We start from the raw sequence: 22556 nt of genomic DNA on the forward strand, positions 1-22556 counted from the left end.
AAGTCACAAGCAGAAAGTATTTGATAATGATGTATGCATTAATTCTTGTTGGGTGGTACATCAAATCTCAGCTGCCATTCAATTACTGTTGCTTCTGTTAAACTCACCCTACCACAATTATCCATGTTGACAATGTCTATTACGAAGAAAAGAACAGTAAAACTGTGCAGAACCCCATCATGGAATGAATTCCATTAATCTTGGAATCGTATCTCTAATTAAGGAATTTAAAGTATTTCAAACACTGCCACAGAAAGCAGATGTAATCAGCTCTCTGCTGGCCTCCTCAGCTAACTGAAGGAGGTGTAACATATTCAGATAATCCAGGACTATGAAGTAATTTCACGGAGCTTGAGTGGATATAGATGCATATGAATCACTTCATAATGTGATTAATATATGCTGATTAGTAAATCAAGTTGTTATGGTTGCTTTACAGCTTTTTATTCCTCCTCTCTATTCTCTTTTTCTTTTAAAGATGTTCTTGCACCTATCCCGATCTGCACATGGCCCCAGTGGACTGTAATTGCTTTGTGCAATTATAAGGTGACTTGCTCATGCATCTGTGTACTACAATGTACTTAAACAATGGCAAAGTTTTACTATACCTCCCTCACTCCCTTAACTGTGTTATGTGAATTGCAGTTTGTGTAGATCTGCAATCACAGACCTCTCAGCATATGTTACATCAGTTGTTATCTGTGATGATATGCATGGTCAGTTTTATTCGAAAATAATGTTGTCATGTAGTTACCCTCATTTATTCCATTAATAACTCCAGTGCCTTTAAAGGTTTGAAATGATGGATGGGAGGTTAAAATGGGCACCAGCCCCCTGAAAGATGATATACATGCTACACTACATGAAGATATGTTTTAACAGTAAAGGAGACTGAAGTACATTGTCTTCATGCAGCAATCTGATCTGTAGCCAAACAATAAGATAGATCATAAACAGCAACATTTTTTTCCAGAGTCTTTTATGATCAAGCAGAAGTCAATTCTATCACTAAAAAGTAAGAGAAAAGATAAAGTATATTTATTTATTTATTCATTCGTGGCGGGAAAAGCCATAAGGTAGGTGTGGTGATAACTTCCCCAAAATATATACTCTTATAATAGGGAAAAAAAGAGAGTTAGCTGTTTTAAAACATTAAAGAAAGGTGACTTAGACTGTTTATAGTCTTACTTGTTCATGAGAAGTGTTTACAACTGTAAAATTTAAAAACTGAGCTCTGATCTGATAGAGCCGAGGTTTATTATTTTCTTTCCATCATTTTAATAACTGATATGTCTCTCAAAATGCTGGATGTAGGGTCCACCGTGTAGTGGAATGAAGACATTTGGGAGTTATGTCCAAGAAAATATCATGTCCTTTTTCTTCTTGATTACAGAATGCTGAACATTATACAAGTGACAACTTCAGTCTACCTTTTGGATTTGTCCTCTGTACCACCAACCCCCCCCCCCCATTGCTATTTATTGTCTTAGCTATAACTACACTGCAGCTATACTTTTCTTTAGGGATCCATCTTCTTTACATTTATTTAGAGTCCAGTGTTATTTATAGCAACTAAGCCTGTAGACATAAGAGATGTGAAGGTTTGCCTTTTTAACTGCCTTATACAATATTAGGAAATAAAAGCATGATTAGTGATATAAGGGAAGTGATGTCTTACGTGTGTGTGTGTGTGTGTGTGTGTGTGTGTGTGTGTGTGTGTGTGTGTGTGTATACATGTGCAATGTTCAGAATGTCCATTCAAAATGAATAATGCATTTACAGTAATGACTTAGATAAATAAATGTCCAGTGTTTTACTAAAAGATGAAAGATAAAGATAAGATTAGCATAACAAATTCAGCAGTGGAATCTACGTGTATCATATGGCAGTAGTAAAAAATGATAGGATACTGTTGTTAAGAAAAAAATGTTCTGAAGTCACCATTTCAAAGATTACTGTTACACAAACAAACCTCAATTTCTGTATATTACATTTGTTTACATTTACAAGTGTACTTAATGCTACTTAAATTCGGACTTTTAGTTGCACTAATGAGTTTTCCTAGCTTTTGTAACACTCTATTGTATTATTTTTTTCTGTGATAAAAATCTGAAAATGAGTTGTTTTCATTTTTATTGTACAAAGAAATTAATTATGCCTTTTTGGCATGTAGCAAAACTGTTTCCAAAGGAACTGTATCATTTTTCCTTAGATTACCTCTATAATATGTTATGTGGTCGTAAATATATGTAAGTGCATTGCATGAATAACATATGGCCTATTCATTTCAATATTCAATACATACGGTTTCAGATTTGTGAGTAAATATGTAAAGAAAGTTTGTGCAATGTGATACAATAATTTGGCTTCCATAATGAGAATTTCCTCTCTCTCTAATGTTTTAGCTCACGGTGACTATTACCCATTTGATGGTCCCAGAGGAACCTTGGCCCATGCTTTTGCGCCTGGAAATGGAATCGGTGGTGATGCCCATTTTGATGAAGATGAAGTCTGGAGAACTGATGGAAGAGGTATTTGCAAAAGATCAGTGGTGAAGAGCAAAGTGTAGCATTTAATAATGAATGTTGCATGATACAAATGGAGGACCCCTAAACAGGCTTCTATGTTTTCTTTCCAAAAAGTAGTCATTAAAAAAATACAACTATAACATTGTATCCCTCCATGAGTGCTGAATTGTCATCTGTTTCAGAACAAAAGGGACTATACACATTGCATGCACATTGTCTCTGCTAATTTTTCTGTGATAAATTTATGAAATAAAAAAATAAACCAGGCATCATTAATTTAGTTACTACATATGTTATGCAATAACTGTTGAACTTACAATTAAAATGAGGTAAACATTAATTAGATTCCATGATAAAAATTAAACTATAACAACAAAAAGTATGTGAATATTTGGCTTCACCCCTAAACACCCATGGGAGTGGAGTCTGCCTCCATCCTACAATTAACTATAATTCCGTCACAGTTCATCAAACCTCAAACCTCATAGCACACCTCTCAATGGTTTAGATCAAGAAATCTGACAAAGTCATAATAATGGGGGACAAAGACCCAAAAATAGGAACAATTTTAAATATTTCCCTTTCAAACTTAGAGAGTTGACAGAATAACAGCTTTTGCATTAGCGTGCATTTTCTGAAGGGTATGAAGTCTGAAACTCAAATGTCTGCCATTATTTTCTGACTTCAATCTTTAATGATTTGCCAGAAAAAAACTCAATTTTATGAAAACCAGACCAAAACATGAGGCAAAAATCTGGACATTCTGTGAAACTCCATACAGTTGAGAGGCATGTCTCACAGAAAGTTCTAATTTGCAAAGTCTTAAAGTTATGTTCTATCAGATTGTTGTGATGAAATGGGCTTCAGTGAAACAGTTATCAACCAAATGAGAAATGACATATATTCTATCTGCCACTGTTACTTACAGATTTTCATAGGTCCATAGCTACTTACTAGACTATGATGTGTAAGAATCTTAAGAAGGCTAGTTCAGCATTCCCATAGCAAGTATTAGTCTTTAGATTTTGCAACATGAATTTCCTGTGATGGGTCTCTCAAGTATATGTTAGTTACTTACATGTTTCCATTGTCCATGAGGGCCATTGGAGCTAAACCAGGTGTGAACCTGTAGTTAAACATCCATTCATTCAGGTTACATTTGAAAAGAGTAAGACAAGTACTTTGCTTTATGTGGAGGGGAAGCCGGTTCTACAGAAGTGGCATTCTGTGTGATACATATCTATCCTTCTAGCATGTTCTTTTACTCTTGCAAAGCAGATTGAGGTCCATTGAGTGAGTGTTTCTGATCCCACTGAACTCAAGATGTGTAATTAGCATAACAGGATATGATCTCTTGAGGATCTATAAACAAGGCAGAGGTTACCTCTTAATATCCTGTATGATACTGAGAAGAGAGACAAGGCTTTGAGATGGCTTGTATCATTTTTATGATTATGTCCTTGATTTGTTTAGTGAGGAAGTGCTGCAGTCATTCCAGCTGTGACAACTGTTTAGACAGGTACACACCAAAAGGGATATTATACTTAATAATCAGCCTAATGAGTGTCGGGTACAGAAGAACAATTACACCCAATGAATCTAGATGCCATACCCTTCAGTATAAGTTGTGGAAAGAAAAAGGACTTCATTACAATCATAGATACATGGTGATCAAAGGACAAAGGGAGTCATGTTTGCCAAAGGATATGATTATACATTTCCTGGCATTTAGTTTTAGTCCATGGTTTTGTCACAACTATTTGTTTGGGAGAGGTCCACTTGCAGAACCATGGCATCCTTTGGGGAGCTTTTGATGCCACCAAGTTTGCAGTCATCTGCAAACTTGATCATTCTCAGTCCCTTAAAATTAGCTTTGATCTGTGAGAAGTAAACGCCAAAGAGAAGAGGACTAGTAATTGAATCCTGAGGCTCCCACTTGTGACAGGTCCTTTGATGGAGGTAGAGACACTCACCCTTACTTCCTGCTTTCTGTTTGTGAGCCAGTTTGCAATCCAGTGAGTTTCATATGGGTTAGCATTTAACTAAAAGAGTTTATCTATGATGCCTGAATGTGAGATGGTGTTAAACGCCTTTTATGGTGCAGATAGTCAGTGTTCATTAACTTGCCCTTGTTCATTGATTCAGTAACTTTTTTGAAGAAATTAACCAGGTTAATTAAGTATGACCTCCTCTTTATGAATCCAAACTGGGTTGGGACTTTAGTCTCTAGGTCACCTTCATCCCTATTTATTAGTTCCAGAATCCTTCCATAGTCTTGCAGATATGGCTGCTTAGGATTACAGGTCTGTAATTACTTAAGTCTGTTGCAGAACTGCCTTTGGGTAAGGGAATGACAGTTGCTGTTCACCATTCATCCAGCACAAGCTCTGTTTTGAGGCTAATGGTGAATAACCTGTGAAGGGGGACTAACAATTCATGTTTCAAGCTGACCAGTAGACAACCTGGTATGTTATCCAGCCCCATAGACATAGTGTTCTTGGCCTTAAATAGTGCCTTCAGATCTTCTTCATGAGATATTTGATGGGGGGGGGCATGTGAGGGTAATTGATCTGACAATATTGTAGGGAAGGAGTAAAGTCAGAACTGAACTTGTCCACTAGTAAATTAGTTATACACAGTGCTGGACATTGTTTTTGAGATTTCTTACATAGTTAAAGAAGGTTTTGTGGTTATCATTCACATGGGTGGCTATTTTTACCTCATATCTTGCTTTGGTTGATTTCATCAGGATTCAGAGTTCCTTGTCTATTTTAGCAATAGCACTTTTAAACTTAATGAGACATAGATTTATTTTTGTTTGCAATGAGTTTTCGTTTTGCTATAGAGCCTGTTTACATTAACGTTCCACCATTGGGGGGTGTTGAATTTTCTATTTCATTTTTTTCTGAGACAGACAGATGCATCTATGCAATTATATACATGTGCACAGAACTTTGTAATAAAGGATTTCACAAAAAGAGTGGAATCTTTTCAAAAGTAAAAGCAAAAATGTATAAGGGAAACAAACCATACTGCAACTACAACTGAGGGTACTATGAAAAGGGAAATCAGTCATAGAGATAACAAAGGTGACTAAAAGGGTTGCCTGAGTTATGATTTTTGATACTTTGCAAACAACACACAAACTTTACTGTAATTCATTCTTATAACCACTGTGTAAAATAAAAAAAATAATAATTCAAAGTGAAGAATAACTGAAATAAAAACTAACGATCCACACTATTATCTACTAGCAGAATAATAAAAATTATCTGAATATATGTTTGTATATGATTAAATATTGAATTCTATCGGCTCTATGGTTTTTAACTTGTTGCTATGTCTATAAGTATAAAAAGTAGCATTCTATACCCAGTCACCTGTCTAGTACCATGCGTATTCATCAATGTGCCATAGGAGTTAGACACAATCGGAAATGTTCTCCCGCAACCAAAAATCAATATCATGTGAATTAGTTATATTGGTTCTTAATGCCCAGTTAATATTGCCAGTAAACATATCCTGTTTGATAGTAACATGCTTATATTTCCACATCATATGAACACAATCAACTTTAGCTGTTCCACATCACCAAAATTTAAGGAAATACCCTACCTTCTAGTAGATAGTCCATTAAAAGAATGTTTCCAATTGTGTATTAATTTAAAAATGCTGAATGGCAGGAAATAATTCATGTAAGTTTTCTTTTAAAATATTAACCCATTATTCAGCTGTTATATATGCCATGATAGTGTCTGACCACTTTGCTGGTATGTGTTCATGTCTGACATTATAATATTTCATAACTTCTTTATGCAACATGCTGAGATTTAGAGCAGCATTATTTTTTGTCATTGGCTGAGATTTCTGAAGAACTAAAAATCTCCTGAATTAATGGTTTTGCGTTAGAGTGTTGAAGTAGCTACCCAAGCTAAGCCATAAACATTGCCAAATCAACATTTTTCTTGTAGTATCTATGTCTTAAAGTTCTGCTATAGTTTCAAAAGAATTCACATGTCATTTCCATATATTTAAGAAAACAGTATAATTGTGGATTACTCATGAAGACTGATATGTGGATTTGACATTTCATTATACCAGATTCCAATAACAAAAACGGGTAATTTTCGGTACAAAATATTTTTGGAAGCAAATATTAAATGAATTGATCAAACTCTCCTGAGTCCTAAATCTTGTTTTCAGTAGTATAATTTTTTCATGGGTTTATGACTGCTAAATCACAATAAACCCAGATAGGCGAAGCAGAACAACTAGCCCCAAGAAGTCACCTTATTGCTACTACATGCGTATACAGTGCTCCGCTGGGGAGTCCCTCATTCAACTCTATTTTTTAGGAGACATTAATTTTCTGCTCACATTTTAATTCCCAAATAAAATCTGAGATAATTACTTGAAATCATTTAGGGCATTAGGTTTTAATAATATGTAAAAGACAAAATTTTGCCAATATTAACATTTTAACACTCAAACTTTTCTTAACAAAGGAGAGCTTTTCTTTCCTCAAATTGCTGTTTTGCCCTTTAAATGTCTTAATAAAGAATGTGCGTTGATAGCTATTATTTTATGCCTAGGCAGATATATTACTGGAACATTTCTATAACAGGGGTGTGCATTTAATTAACAAATGTTATCATGTGGGGGGTGGCTTGATTTTTTTCTGTTGAGGATGGGTCTGATAGTATTGAAATGTGGTGAGTTTTGTTTTATTTTGTTTCCAAGTATTGCTCAGGATGATTAAGCCAAACAAGGCATATCATCCAAGAATCACATAGATATCTGATCGTGAATATCCGAGATAGTGATTTTTGTGTGACTTGGTTTCTTCATCAAAGAGATGGCTAAAAACTCAACAACAGTAAAGAATAATGCTGATAAATTACAGCCTTGTCGTATACCAGTAGAAATTTTAAATGTTTCAGAATCTGTAGGAGAACTAACTATTCTAGCTTTAGGGTGGGAGTACAATTTATAATTGTTGATATATGGGTTAGGGAGCTCTGATATTTTTAATGTTCTCCATAAATACAATCAATTCACTGAATTGAATGCCTTTTGAAAGACACTTAAAAGGGCTTCATATTGGAAAGTGATGCATTCTGCCATCTTTGTACATTAAGCCAAAATCAAATAACAGTGGAGTCCCTATTATATCCTTTTGGAAACACTTGTTGCCTGTTGTTAACCAAGTAAGTTGTTATGTTTTTCAATCCAATGGACTTGAGCCATTATTTTGACAAATATTCTTGCTGTGAGCACAGTGAGGTGGGTCGTTAAATTGTAAGGATTAGCTTATTCTTGTCAAGTCGTTGAAAAAAACAAGATGCTAGTTATCTCAGCTGACCCAGACAAATGTATTTTTTTCTCTCTTTCTTGAAATTGATTATAGAAGGGTTGCATTGATTCTTTGTATAGCATTTTTAAAAATCAGATATGTGACTATCATGCTGCAGTGCTTTTTACATTAAACAAATATGTCAGTAGTGGCTGATATTTTAATAGGGCTGCCACCTTTGATTATTGCCTTTTTCTAGGTAGATATATATTATTTAAGCAGGATTAAATATCATTTGGAATATGTATAGTGATAGTAAGTATAGTTGATATGTTCTTGTTTTAACAGTTCATTTATATCCAGTTGTGCCCTAGTATCTTTCCTGTTTATTTTCAGTGGAATAAAAGTCATATTGCTAGATCTTTTGACAAGGCTTCATATGAAGATATAGATAACATATATACATAAATTTAATGTCAAAATGAAAACAGCAACAAAAGGTTCGAAAATGCACAATACCAAAAACAAAAAATATTGAATTAAATAATATCGATAGAGGAAAACTATTTCCTCTCCTGATATTAATACTAAGCCCCCCATAACACTAGTCTCAAATTGGTCTGAATAGTGGCAGTGTCACAGGAAAGTTCTAATGAATGTAAGGTTAGAGTTCAGAGAAAGGGCAGTGTTAGGGTTGGGATTAGCACTCATTACTAAAGAGGGCAGGAGGGAAGAATATCTATGAAACAAATTGCTAAAACAGTATTTCCTAATGACAGATGCACCATGGTGTACACAACAGGACATATGTAAGGGAAGAGAAAATGAACACAAGAGAAGGCAATGCTGGAGAGGGTGACAGTAACACAAGTTGCTGAAAAAGTCAGACAAGATTTGTAGGAGTGGACTATAAAGCAAAATCATAGCTTGTGTCATTGATGTGAAAGGAGATAAAACCGCATGACCTCAAGGGTCTGCAGGAAAGGAAAATGTGTATATCTAATTGCATTAAACCTGGCATGAGACAGAGTTTGGAATGGAAAAGTCTTCACATGGGAATGTTAATGAGAGTTCAAAGTAGGCCTCAAGTCCTTCGATAACAGTAACATTAATGGGAGTGCTTTCAAAGGAAAAAAAAACATTTGTGTAGTGGTAAGTATTTGGATGACCTGTATGAGACTGCTCAAACATAAAACTGGATCAAGAATCAAATACACATTTACTTGGGATTGTATCTGTTCCATGAGATGACTTTGAGTGGTGAAGGTTTCTGGCATGTCACATAAATCAAAATCACCAAAAATTAACTCAGTTTTCAAAATAAATTAATTCTTTATGTTGTGCATATGAATGTTACCTGTTTAAGGACATAGGGTAAGCTATCATTGATTGTTCCAATTAATGTTCTTCACTGCTTATTTTTTTACTCTAATCTATTCCATTACTTTAGTTATCTAGAACCAATGTTCACACTGCCAAGTGAATAGTCATATTGTGGTTTTCATCATTCCAAATTCTTTCATACTTGCCATTCAAAGTGTATGTGTTGTTTCTGTGTGTGTGTGTGTGTGTGTGTGTGTGTGTGTGTGTGTGTGTGTGTGTGTGTGTGTGTGTGTGTGTGTGTGTGTGTGTGTGTGTATACATGCATGACACCTAAGGACAAGGCTTTGTTAGAGCTAAGATAAGTTATTGGCTTGCCTGCATAAAGTACTAAATAAAAACAGTTCTTGTCTTTGGGATTCAGATTGTTACTGCACTAGACTTACATCTGATATTTGACCTCATCTAGTTCAAAAATCATATCTGAATTTGAAATACCCCTTGGTTTCAGACAAGCACTGCACCACTACTTCATGCATATGTGAAAGTCTCATAGGTCTCATCAAAGTTAACTGAATGTGTGCTTTTTTTTACCTTTTTTGCATGCCCTCCAGCTGACCATAAGCTGCTTGACTGCTCTATTTCACTTTCACTGTCCAAAGTATTATGCTCAATAGGTTGAGAGTACACCTGCAGATTGGGAAATGAAGTTGGATCCCAGCAGCTGGCAGAGACACATACATTGCCTTCACATCAGAAGATCTTTCATATGCCCTAGTTGGACAGAGCTATTGGCACCATGCACATTATTGTATGTAACCTCAGTTAGCTCCCGCCACTATTCAGTGCTGAAATGCTAACAGTGATTTAAAGTGCAATTATGGGATAGTCCCCATCACTAGAGATGCATCATATCACAAGCAGAAAATGCTCCCTATCTCCCGGAGTGAAGAGCTGTCAAAGTCACTCCTACTGACCCTTGCCCCCATCTCCTCCAGCATTCCTGCCAATAATCAAACTCAGCTTGAAGGGGTCATGGTCAGGTTCCCATCCATCTATGCCATGGACGCAATATTAACTGAATTTGCAGACATAAATGTTACATGTTCATTAGAAAAACCTGTACTTTGGGCATCTGAAATAGTGGCAGCCCTGTCTGGGTATTTTGGGGGGATTTAGTCCTAAAATAAGCAAATAATATGATTCAGTCTAAATTATATGTAGACATTTAGAAAATGCAGTTGATTGTTCTGACTTTGACTAATGCTTGAAAAGCATGTTAATTCATCTTTTTCCCTCTTTTTTAAGATTACAGTTTGTTTCTGGTTGCCGCTCATGAGTTTGGGCATTCTCTGGGCCTGGATCATTCAAATATCAAGTCTGCCTTAATGTACCCTACATATAAGTATATATCAAAGAAACTCTTCAGACTTTCAGAAGATGACATAAAAGGAATACAGCAAATTTATGGTAAGAAATAAAAAATAGATGGAGTTTTACCTTATTAAAGAATATGTTCTTGATTTTCAGGTGCATTTATTTTTATTTTAGATTTTGATAACTAGAAACATTTTAAGTTGCAAAATAACAAAGCAATTTAATATAAACATATATGCATTTTGCTTTCTCAAAAAAAGAACCATGAAAACAAAATACTTTGCTATTGCCATAAGTAATAAGATTTAGACTGAAGTAGGGCATTATCATCTCAGGTAGGAAGATGGAAAACTGTTTTGAATTATTATGTTAGGAAGCCATTGTATGATTTCTTAAGTAATGTGTTGTTGATGATGTTCATTCATCTGTGCTTGTATTTATGTAAATATTTATATGTATATGTGTGTGCGTGTTGTGTATAAATATATACATACTGTAAATGTATATATAACACACACACACACACACATATGTGTGTGTGTGCGTGTGTGTGTGTGCGTGTGTGTGTGTGTGTTTGTGTAGACAGATAATGCCTATAGATAGCCAAATTGATAGATAAATGGTGCATTTTTGAAACAAAACATTATAAATGTGCAGTCATTTAAAGTAATGGTGAAACAGTGGCAGCCAATGACAGAGCAGCTTATGGAAGATGACTTGAGGTCTGATTCATACACATTATATATTTTGTACTGCATGTGGAACTGAACATACACTGATAGATACACACACACACACACACACACACACACACACACACACACACACACACACACACACACACATGAACCTATGAACCTATGAACCTATGATAGATACACACACACACACACACACACACACACACACACACACACACACACACACACAAAATTAGGCATAATAATGAGTAACACCCATCTAGTCAAGATCCTTTTGAGTCTAAAAGTGTACAAATCATTTTGAGAGACTTTGATTAAAGAAACATCCACAAGATTAAGGCAGTCCTATATAGGTATACTTTTTGTAGGTGGTAGGGATTAACTAGATAAGTCCTTTTAAAGTAATGCTGTTATTAGGTCATTCAGACAAGTAATATAAAGGCAGTCCTATGCAAGCATAACTGCATTTAGTTAATTCAAGTAAGAACTTTACTGTTTTTCAATTGTTCTGCACTAAAATTATAATGTTTGCACTTTGAAAGAATTCAGTAATGTGCTTGGATTTCTTTAAGTGATGTACAAAGGTCATGACAAGTTCCAAATTAAGGTTTTATTATTTGGAAGTATGTAAGAAGTACACATACAAAAAAAAATTGGTTAATTCAAAAAAGGGCATTTTTTACATTTGCAGTGTTCTTCTGCCTTTAGAGTAGCATTTTATGTTTTATTTAAACTTTATATAAATCAGTACCTGAAAAATCTCAAAAGTGAGTTAATACAGTTTACATTTCATGAAACGTAGTTACAAGTAGTAAAGTTATAGCAAAAAAGACTGTTATTCATTAATAAATTCATTGTAAAAAGCTATTCTCAGTCAGAAAAAAAAGAGAGAAATTAATGCAGAAGATTCTTCTTCTTCTTTCGGCTTTTTCCCGGTTAGGGGTCACCACAGCGGATCACTGTCCGCTCATAATTGGCAGTGGAGTTTTACAGTGTTGAGTTGCCAGCCCAGCACCCAACCTTCCACAGAAGGCACACACATGCACACACTCACACCTAGGGCCAATTTAGTGTGTTCAATCCACCTACAGCATGTCTTTGGAATGAAACTGGAGCACCCGGAGAAAACCCACATGACCACAGGGAGGACATGCAGACTCCGCACAGAAGGCACCCCAGCTGAGGATTCTACCAGAGAACCTCTTGCTGTGAGGCAGCAATGCTAACCGCTGCACCACCATGGCCAACCAAATTAATGTAGAAGATTAAGGTCATTAATTTATCTTGTAGTACTGGGTTTGATTCCTTCAGTCTCAGTTTTCCAGCTGTATGACTCTGAATAAGCCATCTAACCAGACAGTGCTCCCCACTTGCACATTAAAAAATGGACTTGTACTTACTGGGTGTATCTAGTTAACAAATAAGTAAACATTAACAGGCTGAAAAGCCTGTTTTCAAGTGCTGCACAGAGTGTGGCCATAAGTTATCCCCAGCGGATGGCCACACTCTGTGTGTTTTGTGCTTGGGAGTGGCCCACCTGAGTGTGGACTGAAGTATTTGTGCGGGCTTCAACCCCTGCACCCTAAAGGATAGGAAGGCCAAGTTGGCCCTCAAAGGTCCTTTTTCCTATTCTGTTTCCTTTGTCTCTAGCTTTGGTCACAGTGGCTGCTGTGGCTGCCTCTCCCTCCTCTCTTCCTCTGGCTTGTCCTCCCTCCCAGGCTGGGACTCAACCTCCTGTACTAAAGCCTGTGGTAGCAGAGCAGAAAAGGGGTAGAGAGAGGGAGAGAGAGAGTTGAAGACGAGGGGAAAAGAGGAAGAGGTCTCTGGAACTCGCTTCTCCAACCAAGGCACCACAGATCCATGACTCACTTCGGCTCCAATTTCCGAGATTCTCCCCAGAGTTGGAGGAGACACTTCCAGCCTCTCGCGCCTCAGTGCCCCGGCCCTCCAGGTTGGAGTCCATGGCCTCGTCACAGTCCACCCACTCCTTGTCAGACAAGGATCTGGATAAGATGATGAGGCGATTTATCCATACACAGATCCAGATGGGGGTCTTGCCAGGAGGGCGGAGCTCGCTTCCTTTTTTCAACCCATATCTCCTTCTCCAATCCAACCTTTGGGTTAGGGGTACTCGGATCCGAGATTGGCTTTGGTCAGGGGGTCGGTGCCAATGGTACCTGCTTCCTTGACGCCAGCAGCTGCCAGGAGCATTTTGGATCTGACCAGCTCAGATCTGAGCCACTCTCGGAGCTGGAGCTTGGGTGTCAGATCCGAGCGAGTGGAACCTTTTTCATCGGCTCTGACTTTGTCAGGCCATTTTCCCCTCCCTTGGAGCTCCATCCACCTTGGGCCAGGCTCCGATTTTCTCACACTCCTTCGGCATTTGACGTGGTAGAAAGGGATCTCTCCATCAGATTGAGGCCCCTGACTGCCCCCTCAAACCCCTCCCAGCCCAGTCTATGGTCCCCATCGTCTTACCAGAGAGACAGCCCTTTCTCGAAGAGCCCCAGACGGTTCACCCCAAGCAAAAAATGGCTTGCAAGCACCCCCAGAGAGCCCCACCAGAGATGTGACTCGCAAGCATACGTGCAAGAGGAGGCACTTGGACTCCCCTGAGTCTCTCACTGAGGACATGGACTTAGATTATGGAGAGGGTTCCCTAAAGTCACCTCCCAAGGATGTCTCCTTTGGAGACATCATGGAGATCCTGCACCAGCAGGGAGGTTGGTCTGCCCCCAAACTTTCTTCTGATGAGTCTGTGTTTCTGGAGGCTTTTGGCATGGGCCCATCTACTTCCTGGGTGTCCCCTCCCATGGATACTTTGGTGGATCTGGTCACCTCATGGGAATGGAAGGAACCGGACACCACGGAACCTATACCAAAATGACCTGACAAGATCCTAAGCCCCCCCATAGATAGACCAGCTTGGACTAAGGGCTCCCCTGTAGACACCATGGTGGTAGCAGCAGCCACTAAGAAGGAACTTACTCAGGAGAGTTTCTCGGTCCATCCTCCTGACCAAGAGTCATGGATGATGGACTACCTAGGGAATCGAGTGTACACTTCAGCTACCTTTTTGATTAGAGCACTGAACTACTTGGCCCATGTCACCAGACTCCAATGCAACTTGGTAAAGGAGCTGGAGGAGTCTCCCCCCAAGTCCATGTCACAGGTGGACAAGGCTATGTTTTCCACAAGGATGGCCACTTTAAAAGCAGTATCTAACATGTCCATGCATCTCCTTTCCCATGCTATGAAGGAGTGGCTAGGGTGGCTGGGTCCGGCATGTCCATGAGGCGTAATGCCTAGCTGAGGTTATGTCAATTTTCTGAACCCTTCAAGGTGTCTTTTGCCAATGCCCCTTATGACGGCTCTACACTCTTTGGTATGACCATCAAGGAGACATTAGTCCAGAGTGAGAAGGACAGGAAGACACTTTCTGCCATCGGGATCCGCTTTTCTAACCCTCAAAGGTCCTTTTCCCGGAACCAGAGAGGGCAAAAGAAGATATGGTTCGGGAAGTCACAGTATTCCTGGGACACTCAGGGCTCTTCTTCCCTCAGAGGCAAGAGGGAAAGAATGGATGCTGGCCCAGAGGCAGAGGGGGTCCACAGAACTTTGGGTCTCGAGAACCGTTCTCAGACAGACCCAGGCAGCAACCGTGAGGGGTTGCCCGACCACTCTACTCTGGAGACAGTTGGGGGACGATTGTCCGTACACCCAGTGGCATGGGAGTCCATAACAATGGACCGCTGGGTGCTTCAAATCATATCCAGAGGATATTCTCTCCCCTTTGTGGGTTCCCCCAGATCTCCCAGACACCTCCCAGATGTACACCCATGCAAAGGGAGGCAGCAGCACAGGAAATTTCCAAGCTGCTAGAAAAATGAGCCATCAAAACAGTCACCCCAGATCAGTCCAAATCAGGCTTCTACTCCAGGTTCTTTTTGGTGCCAAAGAAAATGGGACATAAGGCCCATTCTGGACCTCTCTACCCTGAACCTGTTAGTTGCCAAAGAGAAGTACTGGATGGTCACATTACAGTCCATCATGCCATACCTGCAAGAGAGTGACTGGATATGCTTGTTAATCCTCCAGGATGCTTACTATCACATAAAAATGCACAGAAGCTCCAGGAGGTTCCTCTGCTTCCGGCTAGGAGTCAATCATTACCAATTTTGAGCCCTACCCTTTGGTCTCACCACAGCCTCCAGGGTGTTTACCAAAGTGATGGCAGTGGTAGCGGCTCACCTGAGGCTTTAGGGGATTCAGGTCTATCCATACCTGGACGATTGGCTCCTCACTGCTCCCACCAGGCATCTACTTTCCCAAACCAGGGATTATTTCCTGGCTCTTGCCCTGCATTTGGGGATCACAATCAACACATCTAAATCTCTCCTAGATCCTGTACAGGTGATAGACTACATTGGTGCCAGGATAGATACTCTTCAGTGCAAAATATTCCTTACCTCAGAGAGAGTTCAAATCCTGAGGATGCATAACCATTATTATTATTATTATTATTATTATTGTTATTATTATTATTATTATGCATTACCTGCTCTCCCATTCTCATCTTCCAACAGTGGAATCAGTTTTGAGGTCCCTAGGCTCGATGGCAGCGACCATAACTCTTCTCCTGTGTGCTCAGTTACACATGAGAATTCTACAGTGAACACTAGCTGTACAATGGTCCCTGTTGGAACTGCCATTGACATATGCAATTCAACTCAGTTGAGCCTGTCAGTCATCCCTCATATGGTGGATGAGCTCTCCGGACATTTTGGAGGGACGACTCTTTGTTCCAGCCCCAGCCAAAACCACGGTGACCATGGATGCCTCCCAACTCGGGTGGGAGAGCATTGTTCGGGCAGGACAGTCCAAGGCCTGTGGTCCCCATAGAGACCAGCTTGCATATAAATGTTCTGGAGATGAGGGTGGTCCTTCTAGCATTGCAGGCCCTTCATGCCATTCTTCCTCTGGGGACAATTGCTATTCAGTCAGACAACATGTCAGTGGTCTGGTATATCAACAAACAGGGAGGGACCAGATCTTATCCCCTTTGTCGTGAGGCCATGAGAGTGTGAGAATGGGCAATCTCCACCAGTCGCTTTCTCATCGCAATGCACATTCTGGGATGGACCAACATCCTAGCAGACAGGCTAAGTCGGACCATTCTGATGCCTTATGAGTGGTCTCTAAATCTGTCAGTAGCGGAACAGATATTCAGTGAGTGGGGTCAATCTTGCTGCAATCTCTTGCATCTCCTTCCAATGCCAAATGAAGCAAGTTTTTCACTATGAACCCCTTGCTGGGGGAGTCCCCCAGAGATGCTCTAGTTTATGCTTGGCCTCATGGTCTTCTGTATGCTTACCCACCAATACCTTTCATTCCAAGGTTTCTACAGAAAGCTCGTTGACTGGGGAGGAAAGTGATCCTCATTGCCCTGTTCTGGCCTTGCCAGGTATGGTTTCCCTTCCTTTGGTCTCACCTTCTGGCTCCACCTTGGATCCTAGATCCCATTCAGGATTTAATTTCACACCCTTCAGAGGTGCTTCATCCAAACCTGGACAGCCTGAAGCTTGCAGCTTGGCTGCTCCAGTTCCCATGATTGCTAGGACTCCTGGACTATCCTCTTCAGTTACTCTGTTTTGGTGGCTGCTCATAAGTCTTCAGCCAGGAAGGTTTATCTCAGCAAGTGGAAACATTTTTCCTTTTGGGCCTCTCAAAAGAGTTTGGACCCCTTCACGGCTCCTATTTCTGCCATTCTTGATTTTCTAGCTGATATTTTTCAACACGGAGCTAGTTCTTCTACTGTCAAAGTTCAGTTGGCTGCCATCTCTCATTTTCATGTGGGTGAGAATTCTGCCTCTTTAGCCTCTTCCAGACTGTGTAAAGCCTTTATCAAAGGCACCTTTTTGTTACACCCCCCAGTCAAAGATCCTGTTCCCCCATAGGACCTTACTATGGTTCTTCAAGCTTTGGTGGCTCTGCCTTTCGAGCCTGCCACAACTGCAGATCTGAATTTTTTATCTTGGAAAACAGCCTTTCTGGTGGCTATTACCTCTGCAAAAAGGGTTTCAGAATTACAGGCTTTGTCCATCCAAATTCCTTACATGATTTTTCACAAAGATAGGGTTTCCCTTCAAACCAATCCATCCTTTCTTCCTAAGGTGGCATCACCAGTCAGTTTCAATCAGACCATCAATTTGCCTGTGTTTTTTCCTAATTTTACTAACAAGATGGAATACAAACTCCACATGTTGGATGTTCATAGACAGTTACGATTCTATTTACATAAGACAAAACATTTCTGTAAATCTGATCAATTGTTTGTATCCTTCTATAAACCCTTTTTGGGGAACCTATCTCCAAGGTCACTGTAGCTAGATGGATTTCTGCATGCATCCTGCATGTCTATAAGGACAGAGGCATTTCTGGCATGTCTCCTCCAGGTCAGGTGAAAGCTCATTCCACTAGGTCTATGACTATGTCTGTGGCCTTTTGGTCTAGAGTGTCTTTGGATGATATTTGTTCTGCAGCTACTTGGTCTTCATCTCATACATTTATTTCTCATTACACATTGGATTTGACTACCAGAAGGAGAACATTCTTTGGTTCCCATGTTGCTCCAGAATATCCTTCCATGAGGGCCTCCCAGGAGTTTCATAGCTGAGGACTCTGCCCCACAGGTTGAAGACCAAATGAAGTAAACTACTTCAGATAAAAAAGTTATGTACTCACCATAACATTCCATCTGAGTAGTTGTACTTCATTTGTCTTCAACCATCCCTCCCTCCTTCCCCCAGACCTAGGCATATGATCAGCCTACAGGCTGTAGTATAGGTCACAAGTACATTTTTCAGGTTGGGTTTTCAGTATAAGATTTAGCAAACTCGATCTGGGGTTGGAAGGGGAGGAGTTTGGAGCTCGGAGCTGATGCTAGCAAAAGTTGCCGGCTCAGATCCAATACGGATCCGTAACCCACAGATTGAAGACAAATGAAGTACAACTACTCATATGGAACGTTATGGTGAGTACATAACTTCTTTTTATCTTTAAGGCATTCCTTTAGCTTTATTTTGAAGGAAGAATAGCGGTGCATGGTTTGTATGCTTAGAGGGAGAGCATTCCAGGACTTAGCTATTTTATTAGAGTAGAGGGAGTCGCCATGGTAGTTGTGAGATTGAGTAATATTGAGCAGTGGCTTATCAGAAGACCTAGGGGACCTGGTGTTTACCTGTAGTTGGACTAGGGTGGAAATTGTTGGGCAGTTATTTGGGTTATGAATGATTTTGTGGGTGAAAGAATGTTGGTTGAGTGTTATTAGGTTGGGGAGTTCTAGCCATCCGAGTTGTTGAAGAGAGGTGCCATACAATGATGGGTTTTGTGGGGGTGATTCCTGGCAAACTTTGCTATTTTGTAATAGCAGGACTCAAGATTATGAAGGTCAGTTTTGCATAAGTTTGTGAATGTGTGTGAAAAGTAGAGAAGGATAGACAACAGTTGTGATCAAGCAGTGGCTAATCTGGCTTGGGGTGTTAGGTAGGGTTTGGCTTTATAAAGAGCACTCATTTTAGCATGGACTTTTTTGATGGTTTGGGAAATGTGAACATAAAACTTTAGCCTGTTGTCTATTGTCATACCTAGAAACTTGGCCTGATTTGTAGGTTCAGTTATGGTACCATTGGCTGACTGTATGCTCAGTGGAGGGCAGTTGTGCTTATTAGGTTTGTTCGAGAAAATTAACAACTTAGTCTTATTTGGGTTTAGTATGAGCTGGTGTTTTGAAGGATTAATTTCAATTTCTTGGCATGATTTTTGCATTTTATTCTGTAGCTCTAGTGGGGAAGGGGCAGAGCAGATAAGGGATGTGTCGTCTGCGTGCTGTGTGATTGTGGCATGTTCAGTTGCTGAAATTACATTATTAGTAAATAAGATGAAGAGCAGGGGGCCAAGTATGGATCCTTGGGGTACACCTCTGTATACTGGCAGTAGTGGGGGGAGAGTGTTTTCCCATTTAGTAGTCTGTTGACAGTTAAATAGCTGAGAAACCATGTTAGGGATGTTGAATTACGATTGTTTGAGGACAGTTTATTAAGTAATAGTTGATGGGAAATGGTGTCAAATGCTTTTGACATGTCCAAGAAAATTCCTGATACTAGTAGTCCTGTGTTCATAAGGTGATGGGTAGTGTTGGAGAAGGTTATTACGGCTGTGTTTGTGCTGTGCTTGGGTCTAAAGCCATGCTGGGTTTTGGATAGTAGGTTATTAGTGGTAAGCTGGTTCAGTAGCTGCTGATGAATGCATTTCTCCAGGATTTTTGCTATGGTTGGGAGGATAGCAATGGGGCAGTAATTTGAGATGTCTCTAGAGTGGCCACCTTTGTGAAGGGGGATGATGTGTGAGACTTTCCAGAGTTGAGGAATGTATTGTTCAGAGGCTGACTGATTGATTAGTATGAACACAGGGTAGGCAATGGATGGAGCTGCAATTTTTAGGAACTCATTTGGTAGCTGGTCAGCTGCGAGGCAGCATGGTTTCATTTTGCCTAGGAACTTTTTGATGTAGGAAGTTTGGATAGGTTTAAATGAGAAGAATTTAGTAGGGCTAGAGTCTGTACGGGGAATTGTGAGTGGTAGATTTTGGTGACTATCTAGGAGGCTTGTGATTGAGTTAATGAAGTTTGTATTAAGTTGAGAGCATAAGGGTTCAGTGATATTTGATGTGGAAGGTTGGAGGTGGAGTTTTTTCATAGTTTCATAGTTTCATAGTAGTGTACTAGGCTATCTGCCCGGGGGCATTTATAAGCCTAGCCAACAGTGATGTGGCTTTACGCCACCCCATACTATATAGTTGTTTCTCTCTAGTAGTGACACATGTGGAACCCCATTATTTAGTAAACTATACCTCTGTCTAGTAGTGACACTGAGGTCACTCCTCTCCCATCCATGCATCGAGATTTTCTTGAACAGTGCCAATGAAGGGCTCTGTCTCACGTGAACTGGGATTTTGTTCCAGAGTATGGGTAACCTCTGTGTTATGAATCTATCCCTCCAGCATGTCCTATTCATATTTGTGCAGAGGTTGAAATCTTTAGCTCGTGTGGTTCTGGTGGATTTGGATTTTTTGAGATGGAGCATGTCCATCAAATCCTGGTTGGACATGGCCCTGTATGTTAGGCACAAATCACCTCTGAGCAGGCGGTATGCTACTGAATAGAGCTGGAGTTTCTTTAATCTAGCTGGGTAAGGCACATGTTTTAGACCTATGATCCTCTTGGTGAGGTACTTCTGGGGTCTTTCCAGTTGTTGCATGTGCCGGGTGAGATACATCCCAAATGGAGCATTATATTCAATCATGGGCCTGACGAGGGAGGAATACAGAGGTACAATGACCTCCTTTGATCTGGATGAGAATCCCTTCATGATGAGATGGGCAAGGTAGAAAGTCTTTCTGACCACTTTGGCAACATGGTTGTCAAAGGAGAGGTCACTATCGACTTGAGTCCCCAGGTCTCTGATTACATCTTCTGTATTCAGTGGGTTATTGTCTACGTGATAGTTTGTGGGTACTTTGTTTTTCCCAAAGGGATGACTATACATTTTGGCATTAAGTTTGAGGCCATGATTCCGGCACCAGTTGTCCATTTCAGTGAGACCTTTCTGTAGGATGTGTGTGTCGGCAGGTGAATCCACTATGGCACCCAGTTTGCAGTCATCTGCAAACTTTGTCAGCCATAATCCTTCCATATTTGCTTTCACATCTGAGAAATAAATGCCGAATAGGAGTGGACCCAAGACTGAGCGCTCTGGGACACCACTTGTGACGGGTTTTGAGTCTGACATGGCTCCAGCAATTTTAACCTTATGGGTTCTGTTTTTTAGCCAATTTGCTACCCATCTTGTGACATATGGATTTACATTTAGGCTGCTGAGCTTGTCAATGATGCCAGAGTGTGGTATCGTGTCAAAGGCCTTAGCCAAGTCCAAATAGGCAGTGTGGACAGCCTTGCCCTCATCGATGGCACTAGTGACTGTCTCAAAGAAGTCAACCAGGTTTAAGAGGCAGGATCTGCCTTTTACAAAACTGAACTGTGTGGGATCAAGGGTCTGCAGATCCCCAATGTCGCCATTTATGAGTTCCATGATGATTCTTTCCATAGCCTTACAGATCAGGCTGGTCAAACTTATGGGGCGTAGTTACCTGGGTCAGTAGAATTTCCCTTTGTGGAGTGGGACCACTGTTGCTGCGCCAGTGTTCAGGTACATAACCTGTAGTGAGGCTAAGATTGAATAGAGTTCTTAGGGCGGGTTTAGTTCATCTTGAGTTCACGTAACACGCAACCGGATACCATCGGGTCCCATAGATGCTGTGTTTTTGTCTTGTTGAGTGCTGATTTCACCTGTGTGTCTGTGATGACAGGTAGGTTACATTCAGCAGGGATAGTTACTTCATCTTTAGGGGTGAGGGAGGGAGAAATTTGCACTGAACCTATCTGCCAGAATGTTGGCAATGTCAGTAGGGTCAGTGAATTTTTGTTATTGTGTACTAGCTCAGAGCATATCTGAGAATTTCCTCCCAAGGTTCTGACATAATTGAAGAAGGCTTTGTGATTGTCTTTGGTATCCTTGGCAATCTTTTCTCAAAGTTTGCTTTAGATGTTTTATGAGAGCGTAGTTTTTACTTGTGCTGATCAGGAAGCCTTTCCCTTGTGGGATTTGGCTCTGTCCTGCAGTAGCTTCCTTCTTTGTTGTACAGTTTGTTTATAGCGGGGTCCACCAAACCGGCGTTTTTTCCTTGTGGAGAGGGTCTTGGTTTTAGTTGGGATTGCCTGATCCATGCATTCCTGGAGATGTCCGTAGAAGGCTTTTGTGAAGGATTCAGCATTTTGGGATGTGGTTTCCATTAACCCAGTAGGCTTAAAGGATATCATTTCCGACTTAAGGAGCACAAAGTCAGCTTTTGAAAAGTTTTTCACTGTAGTCTTTTGTTCTGGGGGTGGGGGTGGGATATGTACATCCAACGTGATCAGTTTATGATCAGATCTTACTAGTGAGGGGTTTATATCCGAGCATTTGGACCCCATGTTTGTGATAATCAGGTCAAGTATATTATCTCTCCTCGTAGGAGAGGTGACCAGTTGCTCCATAGCATTTGAGTTTATGAATTCCAGGAATCTTTGGGCCAGGGTGTTAGCTAGAATAGTGGGCCCAGTCTATGTTAGTAATTGAAGTCACCCAATATGATGGTGTTTGGTGTGACATTCATATCCTCCAGTGTTTTCAGGAATGCTTGATGGGATTCCTGGGATTGGGAGGGTGTTCTATAACATGC

General features: G+C 40.2%; 1 protein-coding gene across 1 annotated transcript in view; it reads left to right on the forward strand.

Moving 5' to 3' along the window:
* LOC122802037 (collagenase 3-like) overlaps positions 1–22556 on the forward strand; it is a 121217-nt gene that overhangs the window by 80801 nt on the left and 17860 nt on the right. The window contains exons 4-5 of the mRNA XM_044071769.1: positions 2406–2531; positions 10450–10611. Of these exons, the coding sequence (XP_043927704.1) occupies positions 2406–2531; positions 10450–10611 (288 nt within the window). The remainder of the gene's footprint in view (positions 1–2405; positions 2532–10449; positions 10612–22556) is intronic.

Source organism: Protopterus annectens, chromosome 5.part0, assembly GCF_019279795.1.
Source record: "Protopterus annectens isolate FY-2018-M chromosome 5.part0, PAN1.0, whole genome shotgun sequence".
NCBI classification, from domain to species: Eukaryota; Metazoa; Chordata; order Ceratodontiformes; family Protopteridae; genus Protopterus; species Protopterus annectens.